The sequence below is a fragment of the Sphaeramia orbicularis genome, chromosome 14 (genome assembly GCF_902148855.1).
Source record: "Sphaeramia orbicularis chromosome 14, fSphaOr1.1, whole genome shotgun sequence".
NCBI classification, from domain to species: domain Eukaryota; kingdom Metazoa; phylum Chordata; class Actinopteri; order Kurtiformes; family Apogonidae; genus Sphaeramia; species Sphaeramia orbicularis.
Window position 1 is genome coordinate 29,454,209 of NC_043970.1, and position 25,658 is coordinate 29,479,866.

Here is a 25,658-nt window from a genome sequence, read left to right on the forward strand (position 1 = left end):
GAGGTCAAAGGTCGTTATCAGAGGGAGGACAGACTTGTCCATGGTTTACTCCAGTGGCACCTGCTTTTATTTGTCTTACATCTAATCTGAACAAGTGTTCAGAGAACACAAACCTCCGCCAAGCACCCCGAACGGTGTGCATGTGTGGATCGACTATTTCTTTTTAAATTAAACAGTTTCAAGGTTGTTCCATACAGCAGAAAAAGTTGAAGCGTGGTACCAGTCATGTGTGTGTCAAATTATATTAAATTCCAATCAATATTTGTTGAGTTAGAATGAAAAATGTGTCGTAAATGGGATTTTCAATCGAAATGTCCTCAGAGTCCACATTCCACAGTGGATGTGGACAATTTTGTGCCAGATACAAGATATTGTATTGGGGTGTATCAAATTGGAGGCTAATCGGAGTCGTTTTGAATTTTTTATGAATTTTTGAAAATTGCTCAATGATGAGAGATAGGAAAATTTCAGATTTTGTGACCTTGCTGTGACCTTGAACTTTGGCCTACTTGGCCCAAAATTTAATGGGTTGGTCCCAGGGCCTAGGCCTATCTGTGGGTAAAATTTGGTAAAGATGGTTGGAATAGTTTTCCCGTAAAGTTACTGACAAACAAACAAACTAGAAGCACTTGGAGAGCGCAGACCTCTACCAAGGCAGATCAGTGCCCCCCCCACCCCCCATCGCCACCAAAATTTAATCATATGTTTCTTGTGCCAGTATCAACATTTCCTGAAATTTCATCCAAATCTGCCCATAACTTTTTGAGTTATCTTGCACACAGACAAACAGACAGACAGACAAACCAACGCTGACAATAACATAACCTCCTTGGCGGAGGTAACAAACACGCAAACAAACACACAAAGCAAAGTGTTCAGAATATCTCCTGGCGGAGGTAATAATGAGGTGAAGAGGAGCAGAGTTTCTCAGCTTTATCAATGGACACTTATTGAACCACAAGAGGGCACTAGTCTTATACGGAAATGCAAAACGGGCTCTGGATCTGCACTGTGCACCTGACTCTTATCATCCTCAGGCTGGACGTTAAATTCATTGTGAAAGGACGTTATTAATGTCTGGACAAATCTTAGGTGGACTCTGAGTGTATCAGAGAGGATGTGCACAATATTTTTAATGAACTGAAACTGACACAAACAGCAGATTTCAACATAAGGCTTTATTTTTAATTTAATGTCCAGTTGGGTTTTTTTTTTTTTTTTTTTTTTTTTTTTTAGAAATTCACTGAAATAAGGAGTGTCCAGTCTTACCAAATACTGCTGACTCCATGTGTCTAAACTTTCTGACTACTTGAACAAACTTGTTATGCTGTGGTGGTGGATGCACTCGCTGCTTGTAGGTCTGAACATGGCTGGAACAGGAACTAGAGAAAGCTGACCCCTGTGAGAACGGATCTGAGGCTTTTACAGATACTGAAGAAGCTGTTCACTGAAATATTGACTTAGTAGATGTTAATGTTAAGTTAATCTTATATGTAGGCCTTAAAATCCTAATTTCACAATGTTTAGGGAAGCTTAGTATTGCAGGTAAAATTTCATAACACTGTTTTTTTTGTTTGTTTGTTTGTTTTGTTTTGTTTTGTGTTTTTTTGGAAAGTAGTGCAGGTATTTTCAGTCTGTCAGTACTTTATTTTACTGTTATCACTTACCTATATCAAAATGAGTGCATTGCTCCTCTGCTGTTTGACCACTTTACTTTCTCAATGCAGTAGCATAATTGTTTGGACTTGATAGAAGAAAAATAATCTTTATTATTTGTCAGTGTGTATTGTAGACGTGGACATGCAACAAACACCAAAACTGACCGTCTGCTTTTAATCCATCACTTGCTGAAAATACAGGAACAAATGGGGGGTTAGGTGTCTTGCTCAAGGGCACATGAGCCGACAATTTCTCTACTTTTTTCATAAGTCATATCTCCAACTTTCTCAGCTACAGTATAAAGTTTGGTACAGTTACCAAATATTATTGTTCTCACACTGGGAGTCGAACCTTGGTGAAAACCAGGAATCCTAACCACTAGACCATATATGACGCTAAGAAAGAAAAGCTACACATAGATACAGATAAAAACTGACAAGAATATTTCCATATTATAATAATTTTTCAGTTCACCAGGAATAGAGAGCCACATAATGGTTCAAGTCCAGTGTGAAGTTTCCTCAGTCAGGGGTGATTTGGAGTGTCATGTTCTGTCCTTTAGTTCACTGTGTTTCAAATACCTGGAAATTTCAGAGAACTTTGTGCTTCAAGTTGCTGACAAGCATTATAGAAATACTGATTTCCTTCTCCAACCTACAGAGGCCGAACTACTCAGAACTGGTTTTGCTGACCACGGTGTTACTATGTTTGATTGGCCAGTGAACTCAGTTGACCTGAACCCCATAGAGAGCCTACAGTCACGGAAAAAATTATTAGACCATCAAAAGTCATCAAAAACAATGGTTATGCAATCAAGTACTAACTCCTGTGTGTATCATGTGACTAAAACAGACAGAAAAGATAGAATGCCTAAAAGCACTGTTTTTGGCAGTACAATGCCATAGCTACTGATGTAAGAACTGAAGTGATTTTGGTTATTATCAAGAAAACATGAAAAATGGATAGATATCAGCTCTGAAATTAAACTCTTATGAGCTATTTTTGTTGTTATCATTATATTTGTCCAAACAAATGTACCTTTAGTTGTGCCAGGCATTAAAATGAACAAGAAATTGAAGAAAACAAGGGTGGTCTAATAATTTTTTTCTGCAACTGTATGTGGTATTGTTAAGAGGAGGACGAGAGACATCAGACAGAACAGTGCAGATGAGTCGAAGGTTGATATCAAAACAAACAGGGCTCCATATTGATGCCGTAATTAGTGCAAAAGGAGCCCAAACAAGGTACTTTAAGATACCACATATCTCATTTTTATCAGCTGCAAGCATCAACAAAGACTTGAAACTTTACATGTAATGAGTCTAAATTATTTGATAGTTTCACTCTTTGAATTAAATTGCAGGAAACAAAAAAACTTTTCCACAATATTCCGGTATTCTTCAGGTGCACATGTAATATCCTCACAATTATTTAAAAGTGAGTTATCAATATGTTTAAAGATTATCATATATGACTCTACCATCTGTTGTAAGTAGTACTAATTGTAAGTAAACATGTCCATGAAGCTCAGATTTTGGGAAGTGATGGAGTGGGGGACTGTACTTTGACTTAGTTTCACAACAGCTGTGTTTTTTCAAACTGACATGTGACCATATGTACACATATTGGTAAATGCTGGAATGAAACCTGTATATTTTATACACACATAATTTAAAATAATGATGATAATAATAGTAATAATTAATATATAATGTTTTCTACTAATGTGCCAAACTATCAAATTCAGGAAAAGAGCCAGTGTAAGCTGTAAATACGGACATAAATAACAATAAAAAAAATAGTCATTAATTCAAAGTGTTATGCTTATTTGCCCATTAGAAACACTGCATGTGATGGATTTAAATTTTTCTGACATAACATTCCTAGACAAATTGTCCAGTTCAGATGATGTACTAGAAATTGATGACTGTTTTCTGTGACACTCATCATTGATTTCCCTTTATTTGTAATGCAGTTAATAAGTACCAGAGTGAGCGGCCACTCCCACTTTCTGAACATCACAACTCACTTTGAGATATAAGAACAGCTCTACCAAGTCCTCTCATTTTTATTTTTTACAATTCATCTTTGGTTTGAGAGTCAACATGGGATTTTCTGTTTTCTGGGGTTTGTTTCTTGGACTTTTATGTTTCTTCAACATGGGTGAGCAGCTTTTAACTTAAAATATTAAGCCATTTTTATAGTGTTCAGATACATTTTACACATAATTTAGCTGAATGTGTCCCATGTTTTTATTACTTTTTCCACTCGGCAATAGTTATAAAAGCTTCTTCAAAAATGATTGCAGTGATTTTTGCCGGACAGATTTTTATTAATTATATTCTGGAATGCTTAAAAATAGATGTCTGAGGATTTTAAAAATGATCATACAGACTTCTTTGACATTTTATTTGATTTTCCATGTGCTGCAACACTTATGATACAATAATCTGAATTTTAAGGTCTTAAAAACCTTTAGAAATATAGCTAATGTTACTTTTATAAATTCAGTAATAAAATATGTTTTAAGGAAAACTTTTGTATTGATCATGCTGTATTTGTTATTTATTCAGCTGTGATGTGGTGTGTGGGTAAACCTGGCATCTCCTCTCATGAACAAACAAAACACAGCTACTTCTAATCAGTGTGAATAAATGAAAATACATGTGAATAAATTTATTTACTTTGCAACTAATTCTAAGACTCTGATTTCCTTACATATCGTTACCCTGTCCCCTGAAGGGGAGGCAAGGGGTATTGTTTTTGGTTCATTTGTTTCTTGGTTTTCTTTGTTTGGTAACACTTTAGCAGAAAACTATTGGTTGAATTCATACCAAATTGGGTTTATTGATTGCCATTGACCCAGAATAGATCTCATTACATTTTGGGAAAAGTAGGTCAAAGTTAAAATCTTTTATGAATTTTTAAAATCTTTTTTTCCCCATTTACTTATAATGGGCAAAATTTCACATACAAAAACATCAATTTTGTTTCAATTTACTTTAAAGTTGGCACATATATAGAGGAATATCCCAATAGAGGATATGCTGACATCAGCTGGATGCATGCCAAAATAAGCTACAATACGTGCGAGGGTTGGGCTTTGCTGTGCCTGACACCATTTGTTTTTATTTTTTTGCCGGTGCATATGAAAAACAGTCCTTAAATTGTTTTACTTACAGAAAAACAGACAGACAGACAAAATTAAGGTTAAAAGAGGAGAAACAGGTGTAGCAATATAAAATATTTGACATAAATAACAAAAAAAATGTAAAAAAAAAAAAAAAAAAAAGTAACATACAGAATATACATAATTGACATTATATGCAACCTCAAGTCTTCAGGAATGTGCAAAATGATAGATAGATAGATAGATAGATAGATAGATAGATAGATAGATAGATAGATAGATAGATAGATAGATAGATAGATAGATAGATAGATAGATAGATAGATAGATAGATAGATAGATAGATAGATAGATAGATAGATAGATAGATAGATAGATAGATAGATAGATAGATAGATAGATAGATAGATAGATAGATAGATAGATAGATCAACAATAGAATACAAGAGCAAACACACCATTCATAATCAATTAAAAGTATAAAAAACAGAAGTGGTAGAAAAACAATAAGGTGCAACAATAGTCATGCTCACAATACTGAAACCCGCAGAAGCAGTTACAGTGTTACGAACTCCTGTAAAAGTAACATGTAGGTTTTATGTGATTCTGAAGGGTGAGTCAGATGAAACCATGCAAACTGTTTATCTTTCAGGAGGAGGAGTTTGGTGTGACTGCAATGTGAGAAATCTAGAAATTGAGGGAGGTAATTACACACTGACCAAGCAGCTGCAGAGTGGCAGCACGGTTGTTTACCACTGTCCTGAGGGTTACTACCCATACCCTGCAATACGCCGCTGCCAGCTTAACAACAGGTGGAACCCATCACCCAGCAGATGGTCCCCTGCGAGATGCAAGAGTAAGTAAAGTAATGATGATGATGCTCCACTGTCTGCCTCAGTGCCTCCTCTGAGTGTTGTGTATTGTTTTGCAGTGGTTGAGTGTCCAGATCCAAATACCCTGGAGAATGGGAACATTTTACCTCCTCAGGTGCAGTACTTTGTAAACAATGAGACCACAGTTGAGTGCTACTCAGGATTCAAACTGTATGGCTCACCCCAACGCTACTGCCTACCAAATGGAAAGTGGAGTGGCCGTACTCCTATCTGTCGTCGTGACTGTAAGTATTTAACCCTTACATGTTTATTCTCTGCACTTTCACTCTGTAATGGTCCAGGCAATTTGGATCTGCACCAAGGAGTCCATCTGAACCACAGATCTACTGTATTTAGGAAGTATAAGTGGCCTCTCTGACATTGATAAATGGCTGATTGTGTCAGAAAGCGGGGTAGAATGAAAATAACAAAATTAAATAACACAGATACGTCATAGTACTGGGGGGAATAGGGTAGTATTTGTAGTGTTAGGAAATTATGTTGTTGATCAAACTGTCATATTAGGGTCTGGAAAATGTGGCTGTGCAGATAAACAGAAGAATCAGTTGTGGATGAACCACAGGAAAAAAAAAACAGGCTTTGAAAATAAGAACTTTAATTTGAATAGATTTTTATCAGTCATTTTTTGAGTCTTTCCAATTGAGAAATATGGTTTTGTTGGCTATGGTTAATGCTATTAAGGTGAAGGTTTGGAGATGTTTAATAGTTGGTTAATGAAAAAAGATCACTGAAACAAGGTCTGGATGCCGGCTGAGGTTGAGGATCCAGAACATCTCCAAGACCATGAGTGTATTTTTCACTTATTAAACCACTTGTTAATGGAGAAAGAAATACATACAATAACACATTTATCTCTCCTTAACTCCTATGTGTGCTATGTGCTAATGGTAACTGCTAATGCTGGGTCCTGTGTGTATTGACATGTGTAAAATACATAGACCCAATTTCCCCACAAGGATAATAAAGTGAGCTAACCTTTAACCCTTTCCTTTTAGTTTTAGGAGCAGTCACTGGTTAACATCTCTAAATATGTGATTGACATAATGTTTCTCTTTACATCATTAAAAAAGCTATAGGTTAAAGATCTCCCTCAAACAGGACATATATTCTCATGGGACTTTGTCGTTAAATAACTGTTAATTAGTGTTAAATTGCGCAATGTAAATAAAGTTGTACATACAGTAGCTGCTCAGTTTTATAGTTTCAGGATTCCATTTAACCATTTTTTCCCCTGATCGGATTATGTAGTCTAATCAACAGAAGTGTTAGTCACACCAGTATAAAAGTGTACAGTTTTTCTTACAGTGTCTTCATTTTTACACATTTTGGCTCAGTTTAGGATAATTCGTGTCAAAATGGACTCTTGCAAAAAAGAAAAAAAAATCCTTATGTTCAAAAAGTGCAGCCAGAAAGTACCAGGCACGCTATTTTATAAAATAAAAATCCTTCATTGCCCAGAAATACACAGTTGCCAAAATATTGTATTTTTATTTTATTTTTTGAACAGTCATTTTTGGAACTGGCAACTTGTCCCGGATGTACCCGCCTAGGCCCATTGGTAGCTGGGATAGGCTCCAGTACCCCTGGGACCCTAAGGAAATGAATGAATGAACTGTCATTTTGTGAATTTGTTTTTCATGCATTCCACCCTTTTTTGATAAACACCTTGTTCCTTTATGCACGCCATGTTTAGGGTGTTTTTACTCCTGTCAAATGTCAAATTGGTCAAATTCAACCCAAAGAGTATATAAGTACTTAACTGGACTCATGTGTAACTGTTTAGTGACTGGTGTCTTTTGTCATTTTTCACTACAGCGGGGAGTCATTGTCCTGATCCTGGTGTCCCACCTGGTGCATCAAGGACAGGGAACCACTTTGGTATTAGCGATAAAGTGACATACATCTGCAACAACAACCTGATTTTGGTGGGCTCAACTGAACGTGTGTGTCAAGAGAACGGCCAGTGGACTGGCATCGAGCCGGCGTGTTACTGTAAGATGCTCAAATTCCTCATATTCTGTTATTCACCCAATGTTTAGAATAAAAATGTTTAAAGCAGAGTTATTGAATTTAGTTTGTCAATGTGTTTTTTGTCTGTTTTGAAGTATATTTAAATAGTTTATTTTTTTCTATTTTGAGGAAGTGACAGTGTTTTTTTTGTTTTTATCTGTTTTAGTTTTTGTATGTAAGGTGTTATGAGAGCAGCTTTCATTTATGGTAGCTGAACACAATAAAAATAGCAAATGCATGACATCAAATATACTGTGAACCACTTACAAAACTGATTTTACAGTCAGTTCTATTTCTATTTGAAAAGTCCTTTTTAGTTTTTTTTTTTCTTTCTATTGATGTAACTGGTTTTTACAGCTAATTGTATGTTTTAGTCTGTGATAACTATAGCACTGGTTTACCTGACCTCTAAAACAGCCACTTACAACCAAATATTATCTCCAAATATATTCAGATGTCTGTACACACAATACTGCACTGTGTCTGTTGTGTTCCGATTCCTCATCTGTGGCTCTCTCCGATGTCTCTACCATTTTTATTTCCACGTTAAACCTTTTCTTTGCAGGGTGTAGTTTTTCCTCACTTGAACCAAGTGAGTTGCAATATTGGGCTGTGTAAATAAAACTGAAGTCAGTCTATTTAGTTTCTCTATCCTGTAAGTTGTCACTGCCACTAAAACCATTTTAGATGAAAGTCAATATTTCTTTAATAATTTCAGGGTGTGTCAGTTTTTTTAGCAAGAACCCTCCAGAGAGATGATTTTGTTTCGTGCATGTATAGTACATTTTCAATAACACAACACTAAACTCTGTTTATGTGACGTTTGCGTCTTGCAGACAGACACACATACGACACGCCACAGGAGATTTCAGAGGAGTTTGGCAGTGCGATCAGAAGCAGCCTCACCACGTTGGAGTCCCATGGTATGTACAAATACTCTGACTAATATTCATTATTTAATGATAACAAGTATGTTGACCTGTGGGGATCTACGGGTTCTAAATAAGGTGATTTTTTTATGCTGTTGTGTATACGTGCATGCTGTACCACTTTTGTCTAGCAGTCACCGCCAAAGTGTTTTGGGTATAGCAAAGTGATTGTAAGGCTATTGTATTCCAAAATTACCATTTTAAACTACTATCTCCCATAATATTGATCCTATCAACTTGCCGTTTTAACTAGTCCGTTCCTTGACCAAAAATACATACGTATGCCAAACTGCAGCAGTCAGCTCTCTCCAGAGTTGATGTGAATCCCCAGACACACATACACGTACACACGCACACACATGCACACGCGCGCGCACACACACACACCTACACACACACACACACACACACACACACACACACCTACACACACACACACACACACACAGAGGCCACTTGGCTTGTATAATATAGATGCATATAATTCCAGTAAAACTAACACTCAACACTAAAGTTAAGAGAAAACCTGGAGGGATGAATGTTTGTATGTAACTGCAACTTCAGAAGACACAAGAGGGTTAACCAACCAGTCTGAGCTTTGAGCATTCAAGTGAAAAAGAAGTGTGTTTCACTGAATTATAAATATACTGGGAATTTTAATTGTAATTTTAGAACACAGTCATGTTTTTATGTGCTTACTTGAAGTTTGCTCAGCATTCTTTTGCTAATATCATTATATTAGCTATTGGAAACATATTAATAATTAATAAAAACCTATTAAGAAGGTATTTTAAATTGGACAGTGATGGTTTTTAAAGCTGTTTTAGTACATGTTCATGCATTAAAGTTGTTCCATTTTAACAAAACAAAGTATAGTGAATTGTATAATTGTATGCAATTATCTTAAGTAAGAACACTTCACGTAAAGTTGTATGCACTTACAGTACAGTGAAAGTAAAATAAAGAATAATAAACTGGTACACCAAATAAAGATTATTAAAGCAAAAAGTATTCATTTTTTGACCAATGTTAAACGCCTAAGCACCATCTAAGAATAAATGTGGAGAGCATCAAAATACATAAATCACTTTTAACAGATCTAATGGTTGCAGATGATTCTTCATAGACTTCTTCAGAAAGTTTTGCTTTTTGAATGTTTTTTTTTTTTCATTATCTCCCTTTTACTCTGTGCTATGGTAATATTCCAAAATTATGTAAAAGTATGTTGTTGTTTTTTTTTAATTAATTTTTTTTCTTTTTTTTTTTCCCACAGATAATCTCCAAATCCCCACTTAGAGTCTGCAGACAGTATCTCAGCCCTCTGATAAGCACTAGGGTTTTGTTGTGAATGCTACTGTAACATTGGATGTCGTTTATTTTTTCAGATGACACACAGGAGGGGAGAAGAATCCGAATTCCTAAAAGTGGTATACTTAACATCTACATCGGGATGGATATTTCTGAGAGCATTAATGAAACTTATATCGATAATTCCAAAAAAGCCATCATGAAACTTATTGACAAGGTAAGAATATAAAATAAAATAAGAACAGCTTTCCTCTTGATTAAAAATAAGTAATAATAGTGGAAAGAAATTACAAAAAGAAATACACGTGTAAAGCTTTATAAGCACTGCAGAATTGCTTTACTGTAGTGTAATATGCTGAATCTGCAGGCCGTCAGCAGGTTTGAGCTGGATGTAAAACTGGGATTGGATCTGTTTAAAAGATGAACTCAGGGTGAAACTACATATCGCTGTTGATAGATGCTGGCAATAAATTTGCTGAGTTGTGAAAACATGGTTAAGACTATAGCAGTTAGTGCGACTTGTCCGGACATTTAATCAATCATGTCATAAGTAATAAAGTGACATGTTACAGCTTGTATTGAGCTTGGCAGATCACACCAGAGGAAGACAGCTTTATTTATTGGTCATTTCTTATTTATAGCACTAATTACAAATAAAAACTCTAAAATCAAAACTGCTGTAATAAAATAAAAACTGACCCGCTGTAAAATTTTATAAAATAAAAAAAAAGAGCAGATGAAATAGCATTTCATAATAATCAACTTGACAGATTTTACGCATTTTAAAATGCCTCCTTATGAAGTCGACGTGATATTATTAGTGTGTCAATGGAGAAATGATCTGACTGAACCCTAGTTTGGCTTTCAGTTACAGTGTCACACTTATGAGATCATTCCCAATTATTTTGCATAATCATCTCCATTCTCCTTCATGAAAGCAGCCTGATGACACTGAAAAAGCCAAGTTTCATCTCTAGTTCCACATCATTTTGCAATTGGTTGCCGTAATTCTTTTGGGTATGTAAGCTTGCTGGAGGATGGAGGAAAATAAAGGGACTTCTGCAGCAACTACCTGTTTAATAGCAATGAGGATTATTTTTATAGCTTGCTTATTTTGTTTTTGTATAGAGCACAGGTGTCAAACATGCGGCCCAGGGGCCAAATCCGGCCCGCCAAAGGGTCCAATCTGCCCCACGGGATGAATTTGTGAAAAGCAAAAAATTACACTGAAGATATTAACAATCAATGGTGTCAAAATGATTTTAATTCAGGTTCTACATACAGTCACATACAGTCCAATTAGATTTCAAGTGGGTCAGACCAGTAAAATATTATCATTATAACCTATAAATAATGACAACCCCGAATTCTCTCTGTTTTTTGGTGTAAAAAGGTAAAATTACATGAAAATGTTTATATTACCAAACTATACTTTTACAAAAAACTTGAATAACCTGAATAAATATGAACAAACAGAAATGTCTTAAGAAAAGTAAATGCAGTTTTACCAATACTCTGCCTGTTACAAAATGTTTTGTGTGACTGTAATGCATATGTGTAAATGATAAACTGATAAACCGACGCAGAATATTGTGAAAATTGCACTTGTTTTTCTTAGGACAATTCAAGTTGTTCATGTTATTCAGATTTTTAAGGAAACTTTGTAGATGTAAACCTGATCATAATATAATTTTACTTTTTTCACTGTTATTATTTTACTGGTCCAGCCCACTTGAGATCAAATTGGGGCGAATGTGGCCCCTGAACTAAGATGAGTTTGACACCCCTAGTATACAGCATTATTTTGGTACTGACAGACTTTAGAAAACTTGTTACTATCAGACATTTCTTTATATTTTTCAGTAATAGACTCTCTAAATTTAATAGTGTTGTAGTACTTGAGATTGGTCGATATTTTAGAAGGTCCAAATATTCTGTGTGCTGTCTCATCTATTCATTCCCTTCTTGACTTGGATGTGAACAAATATTTATTTTAGGTGTAAAACATTTTTCCTACTCTTGATTCACCTTTCACATTAGAAACTTGAAAGAAAAATACAAATAAATCCCCTTTGGAAGTTTGATCGCCTCAAAAATGACTGTTATTTAGCTGGTGGTTTTATTTTGACTCTTAGTCATGATTTTTTTTAATGTGTTTATATGGTCTCAACTACAACAGTAATATTTGTTCAGGGATGTCAAACTCATTTTAGTACCACATTCAGCTCAATTTGATGTCAGGTGGATTGGATCGATAAAATAATAGCATAATAACGCAATAAGTAACTAAATAAATAATGACAACTCCATTTTTTTCTCCTTGTTTTAGTAAAAAAAAAAAAGTAAAATTAACCTGAACCTGAAATTTATTCAGAAAAATAGGTGGAATTTTTCATGCAAAGCCTCATCTTTAGATGGTACATTTAATTATTGGAGGACATTGGGGATTCACAATGTGAGAGATTTTTATATTAATGAAGCCTTCGTTTCTTTTAAGGAGCTGCAGGAAAAATATAATTTAGATCATTCAAATTTCTTTCGGTATCTCCAGGTCAGAGGTTACATTAAAACACATCTGGAACAATTTAATACAGCATGTCATGATAAACTGGATGCTTGTCTGACGAAAAAAGCAAATTCAGAAAAGCTGATAACCAATATTTATAATTCCATTCATAAATTCAAAGTTCCTACAGCTCTAGTATACAAGCGAGCATGGGAAGAAGATTTAGGAATACAAATTTCAGAGGAAAATTGGAATAAAAGCCTTTGGGCCACTCACCTAGTCTCCACAAATACTAGACACTGCCTAATTAATTTCAAGATTCTACACAGACTAAACTCCAATTCTAAACTGCATAAGATCTTTCCTAGCATGGTGGTTTAGAATATTTGGGATCTAATCTATTTAAGTGCCCTTTAGATTGTTTTTTTTGTTTTTGTTTTTTTTCCTCCTGTTGTTGTTTGGGCATTGTCACTAAGAAAGAGGAGACAAAACAAAGAGAAGAAAGGAAAGAAATGTCTAGAAGACTGACTATAGCAAATGTAGTCTGTGCTCTTAATGAAAAATATTTTAAATAAGTGCAATTTTAACAATATTATTCCTCAACTTATCATCTATGTGCATCACAGGTCAGAGTGGATCTACAAAAGGTTCAGTAACAGGCATAATATTAAAATTTTGGAGTTTGGAATGTGGAGTTGTCCTTATATGTAGGTTATTATGCTATTATTTTATTGGTCTAACCCACTTGAGATCACATTGGGCTGTATGTGGACCCTCAGTGTAATTTTTTTCATTTAACAAATTCACCCTTTGGGCCAGATTGGAACTTTTAGGGGACCGGTTTTGATCCGTATATTTGACACCCTTAATTTAGTTATTTATATCAAATCCGCTCTGGCAAACAGAAATTTTATATTTGTTCAATGCTAATTAATGCCTCTTCTATAATTACAGTATTGTTTGGTTATACTATATGATCAAGCAATTTATTAGAACTATTAATATAACTTGGCTCTTAGTAATCATTTTTTTTTTTGTTTTAATGTGTGTCAGCGAAAATGTGGAGCATTTAACTTCGTGACACACTTTAAGACTCACATTTGGCTCAGTGACAACATAACATGTACGAGCAGAGTTTCATCCCATTTAGCTGCCAAGACGGCAGCCATTAGAAGTTCATTTCATTATGAATTAAACTTCATAATGTTGACTGATGTGCGTTGGCTCGGGTCCCTTGGCTTGTTGTCAGTGCTCACTATGGGATACTCTTTCTGCTGATAAATGGATCAATTACTCAACAAATAACAACCATAAGCAGTCTGATACATAAAGAGGCATTGCATTAACAAAATGTTTTACAGCAGCCCTCAAGTTTACATACATATCTAGAATTGTACATTTAACTTATGCTCTTTGTGTCCACAGATTTCAGCTTTCTCTGTGACTCCAAACTACCAAATTGACTTCTTCGCCTCTCAGATTTATAAAATTGTGGACATAATTGATTTTTCTAGTGGTAATGTAGATCTACCCTCTGTCATGAGAAACCTGCGAGACTTTAGAGTTACAAGTGAGTCAAATTGGAAACATTACAGGAAATTATATGTATTAATTGGTTTGATCTCACACTAATATTTGTCTGTTTGTGTGACTTAAAGCGAGAGACACTTCTGGAACAGATCTGAGCTTAGTCTTCAAGAAGTTTTATCATCAAATGTCTCTTCTAAAGACAAGAGTGGGAGAAGAAGTTTTTAAGGAACATCGGCATGTCATCATTGTTTTTACAGACGGTAATGATATTGATGATAAATTGATGATATATTTTGATATAAGTTATATAAGACAATGCAGAAAAGCCAGGGGTTTTCCTTTAACTCACTGGTTCCAAAATATTTTCATCTCAAGATCCAAAAATGAACAATATTTCAATCTGTCTCAGGAGAAAAATGTGCAAAAATTACAATATAATACCAGACACTATACATTTTATACATTGTGACATTTCCATCATCAAATCAGTGTGGAATTAAATGCACTTTATAAAGTTAGATAGAAAGATAATGTCAATAATCAACCTCTAACTCTGACACATTCATATGAAACAACAGAAATGCCAAAACACATACAACTCCTTTACTTCACTATAAAACACTGTCTGAAAGTCTCTTTTTTTGATATGTTGCTTTTTTTAAAATGTCATTTTCATTATTGTTTTTGTTTCCAAACTCTTTTTATTTTAATTATGTAAAGGAATTCACACATCATGCAATTTTATTGTCAACATTAGATTTTATTCAACACAATGGACAGTTGACAACCCAATAAACAAAACGTGCTGCCCACTTTTAATACCCCTTGGCCAAATATAGTGTAAGATTCTGTTGAATGTTACTGCCCTATAATTTAGATTAGATTGTCTTTTTGTAAAATTTATTACATACATATTTAGATGTGAAAGTACTCACATATTATAACTGCACAAGGCCATTTGACCTTGAAAAAGTAGGTCAAGGTCACCTATTTTCAATAGGCTTCTGCTCCATGCCAAGATGCATCCACAGTATAAATTTGGTACAGATATGTCAGTGTGTTCTTCAGATAATGTGATTATGTCGCTGAATGGACAGATGGACAAACGGACAAATGGACAGACGACAAAATGATTACAATACTCCTCAGCCGAGGGGTAAAAACCACAACATATTTTAAATCTTCATCCTAGGGCAGCCCTGTTTTTCTGTTTTCTGCTTTTATCTTACTATCACCACTCACTTTCCCATTCAGTCTATTGCTCGTTTGACCACTGCTGTTTCTGCCTCATTAGTTCAACAGTTTATCCAGGAAGTAAAAGTGAGAAATGTTTCATAATTTACCTGTAAAGTGAGAGTTGTGTTTATGAGTAGGTGTCCAACAGTTTTTACTGGATTAGTGAATGATATTACCTTTGGATTCGGTCCTTTGCAGGTGGTTTTAACATGGGTGGTTCACCAGAACCCACTGTGATAAAAATAAAGAACATGGTCTACATGAACCATACGGATGATGGAAAAATTAATCCGAGAGATGAATACCTGGGTAAGATGAAATTTTGTACAGATTTCAGTCATTTAACCTTTTTTTCCCCCTTTGATTCTTCTTCTATGTGCATGTGTGTAAACATATGAATATTCTCCTGGTTGCACAAAGACTACTGTGGTGGTTTAACTTTGTTATGCTTCCTTCTTTTACAGATATTTATATTTTTGCCGTTGGATCTGAGATTTATGATAACAACCTGATGCATCTCACCACAGTTCGGCCCAATGAGAAACATTACTTCAGATTGGACAAAATTAGCAAAGAATTAGAACAGACATTTGATGACATAATTGGTAAGTAATCTGAGCTGAAGGCAGAATTCTAAAAAAAACTCAGGTAACATACACAATAAAAAGGTTCATTTCTACCAGTCAAAAGAAAGAACAAAAACTTACCAAAAGTCTAATCATTTTAAGAAAGAACCCATAATTGTAACTCCTACTATGACTACTTAGGGCCTGTGTAATAATAGTTTTTCTTGTCATCTGCTTTCCTTTTACTGGTGATATTTGATTCTAAAATATTCAGTTTCATTATTAAAAAAAAAAGAAAAGAAAAGAATAATCTGAATTTAGCTCAATACCTGCACCTCAGTGTTCATCATTGCCCTCTAATGGATGTGTCCAAGGGCCAGAATTAATCTGAGACTCTGTGTGAGCCAGACTTTAAAAGGAAGAAAGAATGAAAGGAATTAGCCTGTTATCTGTGCCCTAAATGAATAAGTGTATCTTTTTATTTATAGTGGATACATTTTTAGCATTTCATTATTATGTAGTAAAACAACTTTAAAATTATTTGAAAAATGCAGAATGAATGAAATATTGTTTTGATTTTAGCGTCTAATTATTAAAAACTATGGAATGGCAGATACAGAACTATGGACTTAATTAAAGGAAAATTAAAAAAAAAAAAAAAATCGTTTTACACAACTTTCATGGATATTTCAGTAAAGGTTTCTGAATTTAAATGATGGATGGATGGATTTGCTTATCTATTCATTTATGTTAATTTAAGCATGTAAAATTAGACAAGGCCATCTTTACTCATCTGATGTTCAATTCTTCAACTTTTATTGCAGTATACATCTAGTGACATTCTAATTTTTTGTTACGGTTAACAAATCACATTTAAAACAATAATCCCTCAAATCCTTTTTATAATCAGATTAAAACAGCTCAGGATAAAATAAAATATCCAAATTATGTCTGCAATATTCATAATACAAATTCCTTTAGAATCAGCCTGATTGCATTCTTAAATTGAATCAAATTTTTTTATTAATTTTGTTGTTTTTAACTAATGTTTGTTTGTTTTTTTTCTTCTTCTTCTTTTGCAGATGAAAGAGAAGTTGTTGGTTTATGTGGTCTTCACAGGGACTATACACCTAGTGTTAATAATTACAATCGTAACCCACTTGGTGACGTCGATAGTAGGAAAATGTTTCCATGGGTGGTGTCCATCATTGTTACGGTAAACATTTTAGTACTTCATCTAATTGTGGAAATATATCATAATCCCAACATGATTAAATATAAAGATGCTTCAGTCCATATTATTAAAACATCAGGTACAAGCATTTTTACTTATTGTGTTTAAACTAATATTTGTTACATTTTTGTGCTTTAAGGTGGAAACTGGAGTAACTAAAAAATGCCTTGGCTCTCTGGTGACCCCCCAGTTTATCTTGACAGCTGCTCACTGCTTCACAACCAGTGATATAATCACAAAAATTGAAGTTGAGGTGGAAGAATATAACAAAATCAGAGGTAATAACATACATGTGGGTGTACAAGCACCATTTACTTAAGCTTGAGTTTCATGTTCATACATTAGACAGTTATCTTCAAAAGCAGTTCCTAATGTGCTAGATGCTAATGCTAAAGCTGGGCACTGTGTATTAGAATGGGTAAAATGCAGAAACTGAGTTTCTCTACAGGGATGAAGAGTTTACTTTAACCCTTAACCTTTAATTATGTTTTAACACTAGAACCACAAATTGGTCAAATTTAACCAGAGCTGTTAATTTAATTTCATTACTTCTCTCTGTTTTAATAAAATGCTGAAGCCCCCCATTTATAGACTTACCCAAAAATTTTGTTGTGATACATTCTTTAGTGTAACATATAGTCATTATTAATTCAGATTAAAAATATGGACATTTTATACCTATTACAGACATCAGGTCAAATGTATCCCTTAAGAATGAATTGATTTTTGCATAATTTATGTTTAAATTTTCTAGGTTATTAGGAAACAGCATTTGTTAGTGTGTGATCTGAAGGATATGTCAAATCATTTATGACAATAGAAAAGAGGAGTTTATAAACCAAACTAATTTGTGGATGTTTTCTTCTAATACCCTTTAGGCTGATTTGTACTGATGTCTGTGTAAAGTGTATATTGAACTGTGTTCTTAAAGATACTCTAATTGTAAAAACTAAATCAAAACACAGGAGGTGATTAATCACATTTATGTTATGATTTGAGATGTTCCTTGGTGAAGAGAATGACGAAATACAATGACGGGACATTTTTGTAGACTTGAAATGATGTATTTATGTTTTACATCAATAATAACCAGTGATTCTATGTTAATAATATATTCTCACCATATACCATGAAACACTGTCACATTTTATCGACAACAGTTACCACATCAAAACACAATAAGCTTGTTTTTCAGGTTAACATCATATGTATTTGGTAAGATTAAAATATCTTGTTGTAATGGAAAAATATTTACTTACAACAAGAAACTTTCCACATTATAATCTGATGTTGATTCATTTTTTTTCTGACATGGCAGGAATGTAGTTCTGTAGATACTGACACCTGTTTTGTTTTCTTTCCCCACAGTGAAAGAAGTAAAAAGACGTATTATACACCCAAACTACAATATTAATGCTAAAAAGCATATGAACATAGGAGAGTTTTATGACTATGATGTGGCTCTCCTTCAGCTTCAGAAACCTGTTGACATCACCATCTCTCTGAGGTAAGAACCTGTGTCCGTTTTAACATGGCTATTCCTGCAGAGATGCTATGCAAGAAACATGTAAACAGCTGCATTAGATATATTAGCACAAATTTTCCTTAATGTTCTAGAAATCAACATTCAGAAAAGAACAGACACTTTATGTAAGAGTCATTTGTATACGACTTTTGCTGCCTCATGAGCCACCTCTTGTTGTTTTTGCAGGGTTGAAATGCGCATACGTATTTATTTCTAAATCTCTTCACTTCACATAAAGCAAGGAAATACGGGAAATATGTGCACAGCCTTCAAAGACACACAAAAAACTGAACTAAATGGGTTCTAAAGGTTAATGTCACTATTTCATGTGACCTCTGACCCCATGACACAAAGCAGCACAAACAGAAACATCTGACATGTTGAATGAAACCTGGTGTAAAACTTCAGGAAATTAATGCAATAAATCTCATATTGTCTGAACAAAAGGGTCAAACACATGTCAAGTGCAAAGGGAGGTCACACTAAATATTACCACTTTTGTTTATATGAGATGTTGTTGTTTTCCCCTGAACCTTTTGTTTGTACTGCTGTATATACTTCCCATATATTCAGATTGGATCTTAATACAGAGACTGAAAAATACATACAGTGGTGGAAAAAATGATTAGACCATCAAAAGTCATTGAAAACAATGGTTATGCAATCAAGTATTAACTCCAGTGTGTATCATGTGACTAAAACAGACAGAAAAGAAAACATGGAATGCCTAAAAGCACTGTTTTTGTCAGTACAATGCCATAGCTATTGATGTAAAAACTGAAGTGATTTTGGTTATTATCAAGAAAACATGGAAAATGGTTAGATATCAGCTCTCTTATGAGCTATTTTTGTTGTTATCATTATATTTGTCCAAACAAATGTACCTTTAGTTGTACCAGGCATTAAAATGAACAAGAAACTGAAGAAAACAAGGGTGGTCCAATAATTTTTTTTTCGCTACTGTATGTGTGGTCATTAGAACTTAACAAAACCAGCAAACCTAATGTTTGCCTTGGACATTTGTGCATTACATTATATTTCCTAGACCACCTCTGAATGGCTCCAGAAATACGTCCACATCTGATCAGACTATGGCCTTAGTTATTCCTCCTTTTCTTTCTGCCTTTGTGTCTTGTGCACTTTCAGCTATAAAGATACAACATGCCAAAGTTTGCAGTAACTCATTTTCCATTACAAATCAGCCAGTCTTAATAAATCTCTCCGTCTTATTCAGACCTATCTGCATACCATGCACCCAGGAGACCAGTGATGCTTTAAAACTGGTCGGTAAAAAAACCTGCACACAGCATGGTGAGTAACTTCACCAACACATTCAATCAAACAATGAAGGCCAATTGTACTGTCTATTCTTCGTTAATACTAGAATAATACCTGTAATGTAAAAAAAAAACAAAACAACACAATAACATTCTTTTAGATATATCTGAATTGACCATATTTTTGTGCTCTTTAAATATAGAGGAGATCCTGCTAAAGAACGGAGACCAACTGAATTTCCTGACAAAGACGAATGATTTCTATGGTAAAAAAAGTGCCATTGTGAAGCTCGGCAGCAATGTGAGTTTTTCTTATTCTTATTTATGTTACTCCTGTTTTAGCATTTTTAAACCTAAACTCAAGCTTTGGTCCTTCTTAATTCTCACGTGTAGAGAGAAGCCTGCATCAAAGAAGCTCTAAAGGCTCCAGGAATCAACACAACTAATGCAGAAGAGGTGGTGACTGGTAATTTCCTGTGTACTGGTGGTCGTTTTCCACAAAGAGATCATATAGCGTGTCAGGGTAAGTTGTGTTCTTGTCATCCTCACTGTCATTATCATTGTTCTTATCATGTTTGAATATATTTTTTAGCTGTTTTTGAAGGATTAAAGGTGGAATGGTGTTTGCTTATCTAACTCATAGGTGCACAGTGGAGATTAAAAAAATGGAGAAAGTGTTTGACTGAAGAAAAAACATTAAATTGTCACCTTGTAACTCAAAACATACAGCAACTTTTGACGTGGAAATTTTACATGAACTATGTCTCTTCTATATCATGACTCTTCTCAAAGACTGACAGATTGAAATATAGAATTTTTGAATTTTTATCACATTTACTCTGAAAACATGTGTCCACTGTCCAGTTATGTTCACAAAGAGCTTGATCTTTGGCCACCAAAAACAATTATTTCCATGCAATCCTAAGATATTGTGTTTATAAGAACTTGTGACCTTGTCCTTTGGACCATAAAATTGTTTCAGTTCATCATTGCACCCAAGAGAATATTTATGTCAACTTTTGATAAGATAAGTAAAGTAAGGTAAGGTAAGTTAAGGTAAGGTAAGGCAAGGCAAGGCAAGGCAAGGCAAGGCAAGGCAAGGCAAGATAAGATAAGATAAGATAAGATAAGATAAGATAAGATAAGATAAGATAAGATAAGATAAGATAAGATAAGATAAGATAAGACTTTTTTTTTTATCCCACCGTGGGGACATTTCACAGTTAGCAGCAGCAAAAATACAAGTAATTGCAGAGAAAAAGACAGGTAGAAAAAAACACAAATGAGTGAAAAAATGAAAATATATAGAGAAAAAATAAGAAATTTTGTATTTATATGAACATTTATATAAATAATGAATTAGAATTAAAAATGAAATATTATTTATGTCATGACGGAGTAAAAGACTGAACTCAAATACACAACGTTGAAGGGAGTGAAGGTGTTTAATAAAACAGAAAATAAATGTGACAGGGAAATAAACAGAAAACCTGAGGGGAGAAAACATCAGAGTCTACATGGGGAAGAGATCATGGTGGTAAAAGTCCAGGTTATGGCTATGGATGGCTGGGGTGAGCAGAATCAGCAGCAGAATATTCCAGCACCACCCTGGAGCAGAGGAGCCCCTTATATTCTGTTTTATCTACGCAAAGGTTTTATAGTTATATTTAATATATATATCTTAAGATTCTTTTAACCAGTGCTTCTGTTTTATCATTTTAATGTTTAATATTTTTATTATTTTCATATATGTCTTAAATTTAGCTTCTTTAAATCAGTTCTTTTATATCTTTTTAATGTTTCTTATTCTCCGGTGTTTCATCAGAGGGAGCCCTCCATGCCGGGGGGCGGCTGTGGACTCCGGGGGCTGTGGCGCCTTCTCTCACTGGGGTCCGCTCCTTTCTGGTGGGTGGGGGTCCCAGTTGGCCCTCTCCCGCTAGTTGGGATGCGGGGCTGTGTTGCTGGTGCCTGGTCGCCGGGGTCGGCGGCTGCCTCCTGGTGCGGATGGCTCCCTGAGACAGCGCCTCTTAAATTGATCTTTTACCTTTACTTGTACATTTTTGTTCTGGTCTACCCGTGCTCAGTCAGTCTTCTTAAGTATGTGTGAGCTTGTGGGTTTGCATGTATATGTGTGTGTGTGTGTGTGTGTGTGTGTGTGTGTGTGTGTGTGTGTGTGTGTGTGTGTGTGTGCGGGTGAGTGGGTGGGTGTGGGTGGGGGGCGGTACTGATTTTTAAACTGATATGTAAAGCACTTTGTGCTACAGTTTTTAATGTATGAAAAGTGCTATATAAATAAAGATTATTATTATTATTTTTATATTATTATTATATGGGGATTGAGATCTGGTCCAGGTTCGGTGCTGGCAGGTGATTCTCATTATTTTGAGGGAGGGGTCTGAGGCAGCACGGGATTGCACCATGACAGTTTACATATTTACATCATCATGGCTGCACATGTACATGGTGTCATATGGTTATATGTTTCTGAGACATTAGATTCATCATATAAGGATGAACCAAGGACACACACAGAATATAACAATACCTCTCACTATGATCCATTTCTTAATGATATGAAGGATGATCCAGAAGTTTGAGCATGTTTCCATTTTTAATCCATTTTAATGTAACAGGAATGGACCAGTCTTAAGGCTCCTACAGACTGTGAGATTTCATCAGTCTTATACTGTGGGCTTTGACAGAGTAAAGTTGGGCATAATATGTTTGCAGACTTTACTGTAATACTACCGACTGAACCTCAGGCTATGACACAAGTCACAGTACAAGACTCCATTTGTTAAGATGTGATGTCATTTCCTGTGTCGGGGTCGACTTGTGTTCACTCCTCCATATTCATCCATATTATCTGCTGCAGTCCTGTGTCCCTGAGTCAATAAAACACATTCAGTTGTCATTCGACCACTTTCCATGTGATGATGAAAAGCAGTGGAAGTGGATTGAGTCAATAAGCTACACTTCTAAAACGACTGAGAAAAAAAAATTAAGTTTGGCAAAAGCTAACATTAGCGCATTAGCTAACTCATATTACTTCCCAATGCATCTGCCAATTCCCATCCCTGATTCCCCTGATGTAGAATGAGGCTCTTACGAGGTGATGCACATCATTACGCTTTTGTGTTTTCAGTCTTTTATCTGTGCTGTCTCCTCCTCAGAGGAAGGTGAACAAAGCAACAATATATGTCAACACACAACTGAGAAATAAGCGCCACTATAAAAGGACCAAGAGCTTAACGCAAGACCCAGCTGTACTTTTGTGTCAGTTCTCAAATGAATTTTCTCTATATTTAACCTTTTTTAAGTGATGTATTACCATTTATTGTAATATTACCCTATTTATTTTCAGTTTTCTTTTCTAATTTAAACTTTGTATTTTTCTATATTTAATTTACTGATCGTGTAGATGTTCATAAAAGCTGTAGAGTGAATTCAAAGATTATATCAAAACAGAGAAAACTGAAGAAAAAGTGACTTTTTTTAGCAAAATATATCATTAACTGAATGTCAAAAAGTGTCTCCATCCACTGTCATTGATTCAATTCCATGGGTTTTACAGGTGAATCAATGTTGTAGAAAATGACAGTGTTTCCATGTTTACTCTGGAGCCTCTGACCGTCCAAATGGGTCATATCTGATGACCATGAAAAGATGACAAACTGTATTTTACACCAATTATTTACATGGATTGACAGGATTAGTGGATCAACAGGTACTAAACAGTTTACATCAGTCGATGGTTTCGGTCGATGGTGGCTGTTTGGGTCTTTATGGGTTAAACAGTACTTTAAAAGACACTTGAAATCGACTGCAGGTAAAACACTATGGATTGCTGTATGTGACTTAAATAAATGAATTTAGCCCCTTCCAAATCTTACCTGGTGTCTCACTAAAGAAAGAAGTCACTGTAAACGAGCATCATCCTTAAACTGATCTAATGTCACAATTAAATACACAGTAAGTAAAGATCAAAATGCATGTAGAAAACAAAGGAATTCATGTATTGGTTTGATGAGGATTATTACTTTGCAGATTATTTATGTTTCATTGTGTGTATTTTCTGCATCAGGGGACTCCGGAGGTGCTGTGTATAAGAACTATGAGCGCCGTTCAATACAGGTAAGCAGAACAGACTTCACTGAAAAATGAGTAGTTAGTACAATAAGGGCACCTCCTACCAGATCAACATTATCTGCACTTTCCTCTTTGATACTTAAACAATATACAGCTAAGTGTCATAATAGTGCAAATATTTTCAATAAAATATTAAATGAATGCTTTAACTAACTAATCGTTTCTTGAGCAGGTTGCTTTGGTCAGCTGGGGAACCAAGGATCTGTGCAAAACACGTGGTAGCTTCGCTGAGTCGGATGAAACGTCCCGAGATTTTCACATTAATCTCTTCAGAGTCATACCTTTTCTGAAGTCTCACCTTGGAAATGACACCCAGGATGAATACGAAGTGCTTACATTTTTAGACATGTAAATGCATCGGTGCTGATGTGGTTTTGTATGATTTACATTTACGTGCACCTTAATGATTTTGGAGGAAACTGGTATAGAAATGGTTAATACACTGTGGATGGCTGTTTGGCAGTAAACTGTGAAATTACATAAATGTCTGTGTTGTAACATAATGTTTTGCATAATTTTAACATTTCTTGCTGCTAGACTACTCTGTGCAAAGTTGAACAATATTGATTTCTTTTTTTGGATCAACTACAAATTGACTTTTATGTAGATTTTTTTTATAGTCCACACAATTCTTCATTATTTTTCATGACTTTTTTCCCTCTGCTTGGATTTATAACTGTTTGCTTGCAGCTTTTATTAATTTGATGTGTTTATAATAAAGTTTACTAAACTTTATTACATTGCATTTACTTAAATTACAGCAGTGATGGTTAACCCATAAAGACCCAATACTACTTTTTTGTCAGTTCCCAAAGAATTTTTCTCTATATTTAACCTTTCTGAAGTGATTTACTACCATTTACTATAATATTATCCTCTATATGTTCCATTTCTTCAGTGAAAATCAGGTATTTTCCTATATTTAATGTACTGATCATGTTGATGTTCATAAAAGCTCAGATTAAAGTTGATGGTTATTATATCAGAAACAGAGAAAACTGAAGAAAAAGCAACATTTTCAGCAAATATATGAATAAATGAACTGAAACCTAGTGTCTATAACCACTGTTATTGATCCAACTCCATCGGTTTTACTGGTGAATCAATATTGTAGAAGATAACAGTGTTTCCACGTTCATTACGGAGCCTCTGAATGTCCAAATGGGTCATATCTGATGAGTATGAAAAGATAACAAACTGTATTTTACACCAATTATTTACATGGATTGATAGGATTAGTGGATCAACAAGTATTAAACCATTTAGATCAGTAGATGGTTTTGGTTGACAGTGGATGTTTTGGTCTTTATGGGTTAAACATTAAACCTGACTGCTGTTTGACTGAAATTTAACCTCATCTTATCAAATGCACATTACAGACAGACTAGCTGAATGAACAAATCAGACATTAGTTGAAGTCGAAGACAATAACTAATAGCGTAACTGCAAAGATGAGCCAAAAACTCTTGACTTCTAAACTTATAAATGCTCACTTGTCCTGAAAAGTTATTACACTGTGTCCCCACACTCGAGTCAGGAAATACTTCAAGACTAAGTATTTAATTAAGCAAAGGAAGGAAAATATTTCTGCACAATTCTAGAAGTAACAAATCACAGTGCAGCTGTCAGAATGAGGTTAAAATGCACTGATATTAAGTGATGCTTTTACTATCCACAATAACAGCACACTAAGGTATTTCCTCCTC

The 25,658-nt window shown here is 34.8% G+C and overlaps 1 protein-coding gene across 1 annotated transcript; it reads left to right on the forward strand.

The window, feature by feature from the left end:
- The first annotated feature begins 3,730 nt into the window (after positions 1–3,730).
- Positions 3,731–24,804, forward strand: LOC115432460 (complement factor B-like). Its single transcript, XM_030153307.1, has 18 exons — positions 3,731–3,822; positions 5,442–5,645; positions 5,721–5,906; positions 7,498–7,674; positions 8,529–8,615; positions 10,007–10,146; positions 13,861–14,005; positions 14,094–14,225; positions 15,400–15,510; positions 15,666–15,806; positions 16,850–16,983; positions 17,141–17,279; positions 18,370–18,508; positions 19,761–19,837; positions 20,007–20,104; positions 20,197–20,326; positions 23,888–23,937; positions 24,125–24,804. The coding sequence occupies exons 1-18, from the start codon at positions 3,765–3,767 to the stop codon at positions 24,302–24,304; spliced, it is 2,328 nt and encodes a 775-aa protein (XP_030009167.1). The 5' UTR covers positions 3,731–3,764; the 3' UTR covers positions 24,305–24,804.
- The last annotated feature ends 854 nt before the right edge of the window (positions 24,805–25,658 follow it).